The sequence below is a fragment of the Montipora capricornis genome, chromosome 12 (assembly GCF_036669925.1).
Source record: "Montipora capricornis isolate CH-2021 chromosome 12, ASM3666992v2, whole genome shotgun sequence".
Classification (NCBI taxonomy): Eukaryota; Metazoa; Cnidaria; class Anthozoa; order Scleractinia; family Acroporidae; genus Montipora; species Montipora capricornis.
In genome coordinates this window covers 18,070,603-18,075,602 of record NC_090894.1, presented here as the reverse complement: position 1 = coordinate 18,075,602, position 5,000 = coordinate 18,070,603, and the positions used below count along the sequence as shown (strand labels likewise).

The following is a 5,000-nucleotide window of genomic DNA, read 5'->3' as shown; positions in this document are numbered from 1 at the left end:
TGGGCCATATTAAAAGTATTGGGGCAAATCTCAGCCTGGCTCAGATTCAAGACACCGGCTGTACTAGTTAGGAAGCTTGAATCCTCCATCGAGTTCTCAACTACTAAGGTTGCAGGATGTGACGTGTATTGAGAATTGATTACGAGTTGAAGACTGAGAGACTCCACATAATTTTAAAATAAACTTATATAGGGCATGTTCCATATGAATATGTACACAATGCCCTTTACAAACTCAAAAAGAATGATAAAATAAGAGTAGTGACCTAACTAAGAAATATTCCAATAAATTAATATTTATGTTGACTAAAACAAATTAAGTACTTAAGACATTGTCATATACCGGAAGTGCTAATGGACCATTTTACAAATGTGTGCCTAGTCACCGGCCTTTGAGTGAAATTGAGGCTGGAGTTGACCCTGCTTTGACAGAAACCTCAATGCTCTTCTTATGTAAATTCCTACTAAATAGCATGAGAACAACATCATGCATTAACATAAGAAAGCAGTGAGGGTTCTATGGGGGGGGGGGCCCCCCCCCCCCCCCCCCCCCCTCCATACACACACAGACAGAATTTAAGGTGCCATTTAATACTACATTAAGTGATATACAGAACTAACAATAAAATAAGCTGAATAGCCAAGTATGCTCTATAGAGCATATTGCATGGGGCTGTCTGATATCCGTATTCACCTTACTGATGTTTGTTTGTAACAATATAAACAAGAGCGTTAAAGAAGTGTTGTAATTTTGGGCTTTATTTCGGTACCAGAGCTCCCGCGAATTTGGCTCTCTCATCAACGCCTTGCGCTTTTGTGATGATACCAACTGATTTGAATTGCTTTTTATTTTCGAACTCCATTTAGCGGCTTAACTCTTTGTTTTGCCTGATTAGTTTGATGAGAGCTAGAAGATAAATGTTGTTTTTAGAATGTCGCGAGTTTGTTCAAATTGTGGTGGAAGTGATATCGACATTGACCAAGCGCGGGGTGATGCTGTTTGTATGGGATGTGGGTCTGTTCTTGAGGACAACATTATCGTCTCTGAAGTTCAGTTCCAAGAGAACAGCCTTGGTGGAGCTAGTGCCATCGGTCAGTTCGTTTCGGCAGAGGGTAAGAAGTTATTTTGTGAACAGGGAGTGTTTCCAGTCCAGCTGTTGGTTTCTTGTCGTGCTGCTGTGCATGTTAAAAATGACTTAAGTTGTGTCCATTTTCCAAAAACACACTCATAGTGCCAGAAAGCATCGTTTCTTGTTTTTCTGTGCCATTATCGGTAGTTTCACCCAATTATAATCAAAGAAAGATAAAAACAGTCGGAAAGAAGCTGTTGCGTTTTCATTTGAGCCACTGTATCATCACGCTTGCGACACCCATCTTTCTTTTGTGTTTATTTCGCCAAATTTGCGATCATAACTTTGATTCATAATTAAGTAAGGTACGATCATCCGTGTGAGTGCATTTCTGAGAAGGACCGTTTGAGATGACATTGACTGATGTTTCAACAACCTGAGCGGAAGCCGTCTTCAGAGTCAAGTGGTTTTTGTAATGTCAGTAGGTACACTTAGGTCAACTTGCACGAGGTTGTTCATTTAATATATTTGTAAGACTAAAGTGCAATGTAACCTGTGGCCCTCTAGGAACAATGTCAATAAAAATAATACAACTCAATGCTCGTACAACTTGGAATCATTGAAGTCAAAGGCTACTCAGTACTGAAAGCCAATTCATTCACACATTCAAAACCAGCCCTCTGTAGAAAGCCTTGTCTGGTCTTTTAGGGCAGTATTGTAAAACAATTTGTTATGTAACCTGTTTGAAACTTCGGCTCTATGACATTTCCTAGTACGATTCTAGGTTGCTTTGGTGCTTGTGTATGTTTTAAGAGAAATGTAATAATGCTGAACAAAGCAATTACCCTAACTCTAACCGAATGGTTTGGTAAACCTTACATGTAATAACTTGGCCCTTTACTGAATGCAGTATCTGACTAGTGGATTGTTAACACCTCCATTTTATGACATCACCTCTGTTTCTATTTCCATACAGATTTGTATTCGTGCCATGTTCACACTGGTAAAAATCCCACTTTTCACGACAATCTACATGTATCATTTCTTTTGATGAATGAGTTAAAAACCTAAAAGTAGGGAATTTCATTTGTCAAGAGATACTTAATAGTAAACTAAAATCCAGGATAATTATTATAAGAGTATAAATACATGTACTAAATAAACAATAAAATGATTCTCTAAGAAAAGGAGCAAGTAACATTATTATTGTTGACCAGTTCAATTTAGAGTGTAGATGCTTTCTACATCTTTTTAAAAATCAAAGCAGTAACTTTTCCAAATTTGTTTGAAAGTGCTACTATGATCAAAAATTACTTCCTTTTTTCCTTCAGATTTTGAAAACTTATGTTTGCTTAACACCTAACTGGCAAAATTTTGAGCTTTGATTTTATCCAAAGGCTGTTTACTGTGAGTGTAAGTTTTAGCCTTTACTGTCCACCATTAATCACATTAAAAAGTGGTCAATTGGACCTCAGAGGGTTGAATCTAGGGAAAAGTGATATCATTTACTCACTGGCTTAGAATTTCTGCCTGCAGCTTATTATACTGTGTATGCAAAACACTAGTTTAAAAGTCTGAAAGCCTTAAACTCCCTTGCTACATAATTATTAATTCAGCCACATACATGTGCATTGCATTCTTTAATAAACAAGTGAGTCTTTGATGTCATTTTCTCCTTGATGCAGCTCTTTCAAGATTTTAGAGTTAGTAATGGCAGACCATCATGTAGGAAAATTCAAGTTAAAATAGACATGTTTCTTTTTTTGTCAAAGTTACAGCAGTAGCACTTGGAATAAACAAGAGTAATTATGCAAAAGTTTGATTTTAATCTTTTTAAGTTAGTTCTTGTTAATTTGACTAGGAAACAAAGCAGGAGTTGGACTGGGATCTGGGTTTCGTCATGGTCTTGGGCAAGAGTCCAGGGCAGTGACTCTTGAGAATGGTAAATAAAACTGTTTGCTTGTGATATACAGTGTATCATTGAGTTGAATTGAATGTCAATTTGATGTTTTTCAGCTACAGGATACATGATTGTACATAAGATGGAAGCTGTCCTGTGAACCTTGGTTCACGTGACAACTATATACTGCATACCAGCACTCATTGGACTGTCATTGTCTAACGTAAAAAAGCCTTAAAGGCAGAATGAGTGAGGGTTAGGGTTTGGGTTAGCACAATATGTAAGGGTATCTATTCTGTGCCTTTGTTGAAATGCTGAATTGTTTTTAATCCCCAAAAACCTGCTCTCTACCTGAGGAGTGAGCTGTTAAGAGTATTGAACTTCCATTTCCAGTGAGTTTCTGAACTTTGAGGATTTCTATTCTTTAACAGGAAAGAGAAGGATAAACATGGTTGGGCACCAGTTGCAAATGAATCAGCACTGCATTGATACAGCTTATAACTTCTACAAGTTAGCAGTGAATAAACGCCTTACCAGAGGCAGAAGGACCAATCATGTGGTTGCAGCTTGCCTTTATCTTGTATGCAGAACAGAGAGAACCCCGCGTATCTTCATGAAAGGGAGTTAAACTCTTTTGTGATCATTAAGTAATGATGATGATAATAAAATGGTGATGAAGATGATACAAACATTTCTATAGCTTATTATCTCTTAAATTAGCTAGGCTTGAGAACCTAGGCTTAAGAACCTAACCCAAACAGCAGTTACTGTTTTCATTATGGACCAATGCAATACAGTTGTTTTATCTGGGATTATTATATTTTAACTTATTTATGAAGCAGATTGTAAGCAGTTTGGTCCAGCTTTCTACCTTGACATTTCATGTAGACATGCTCCTTGACTTCAGTGATGTTTTGCAGGTAAAATGTACCAGGTGGTTCTAATAGAAATATTCTTTTGACTACATTATTTTGTTACTTTAGCATCAGTTTAGTTGTGACATTTAATGCAATTCTTATCCTTTTAAGGGTTTAGCTTTTGACTTTAAATGCAGTTTGGGTACAATGTTCTCAGATGTTTCCTGTTTCACCTGTGAGCTAACTGGGTAACGTTTCTGGCTTAACCAATGGTTAGATGTGTCTGTGTTGTCTTCAGACATCTCCCAATGTACCGGCAATCTATTGGTGATGTATTTCTTTAAATACAGTGTAAATTTATTGATAACTAGCACTGACCGGGAAAAAATCAATTGAATTTAAATTATTGGAATGTTGGTTTTTGAGTTGGAGAGAAAACTGCAGTGCTGGGATAGCCTGCCAGTGTAGAGCTATACTGCTATACTGCCTTTGTAGAGCTATACTGCCAGTGAGTCCAGGGATCAACCTGGGATGAACCAGTGGAAGGCAAATGCTCTGGACACCTCTGTGACAATGTGTATAATAGCCCACTTTCGATATATTGAAATTCAGTCCTAAAAAAAGGCATCAGCTCAAGGCTCTGGGGAATAAACTCATGCAAATCCTTATAATTATTTCTTCCCCAGATCATCTACATGATGCCTTTTGTTTAGGACTTAGCTCTTATTAACCGAGCAGGAGGTGTGTATGGGAGAATCTTGACCGTGGGCGCGAGTACACACCGACCGCTGTGAGTTCTGAACACACGACCGAGGCCAAGATTCTCCCATACAGACTGACCAAGCTCGGTTAATAAGATGTTTATTATATGGCAAACAAGAACAATTTAATTCGTTTAATGTAACTGGTTTGTACTTACTGACATATTGCTTGCAAACGGCGATGAGTGGCGATGAGCTGAACTTAATTCTGTCAAAGTTTGCTCGTCATCCTCTCTTTTGTCATCATGCTGTTTGGCACTTCCATAAAGAAATATTGGTAGAAGAAAATACTCAATATTTTTGCATTTTAGTTTGCATCTTTTCACCGCAAAACATTACCGGTCTAGATGGGAAAATCTAGACCGCGGTCAATATCAATTTTAGCCAATCAAATTCGTCAATTTGGTAGTTCC

The 5,000-nt window shown here is 37.7% G+C and overlaps 1 protein-coding gene across 2 annotated transcripts in view; it reads left to right on the top strand.

Moving 5' to 3' along the window:
- Positions 1-813: 813 nt before the first annotated feature.
- The window catches only part of LOC138027104 (transcription factor IIIB 90 kDa subunit-like), a 20,061-nt gene continuing 15,874 nt past the window's right edge, over positions 814-5,000 (top strand). For both annotated transcript variants that reach the window (XM_068874610.1, XM_068874609.1), the window contains exons 1-4: positions 814-1,112; positions 2,931-3,011; positions 3,401-3,574; positions 3,858-3,889. In XM_068874610.1, the coding sequence (XP_068730711.1) occupies positions 932-1,112; positions 2,931-3,011; positions 3,401-3,574; positions 3,858-3,889 (468 nt within the window). In that variant the 5' untranslated portion in view covers positions 814-931. The remainder of the gene's footprint in view (positions 1,113-2,930; positions 3,012-3,400; positions 3,575-3,857; positions 3,890-5,000) is intronic.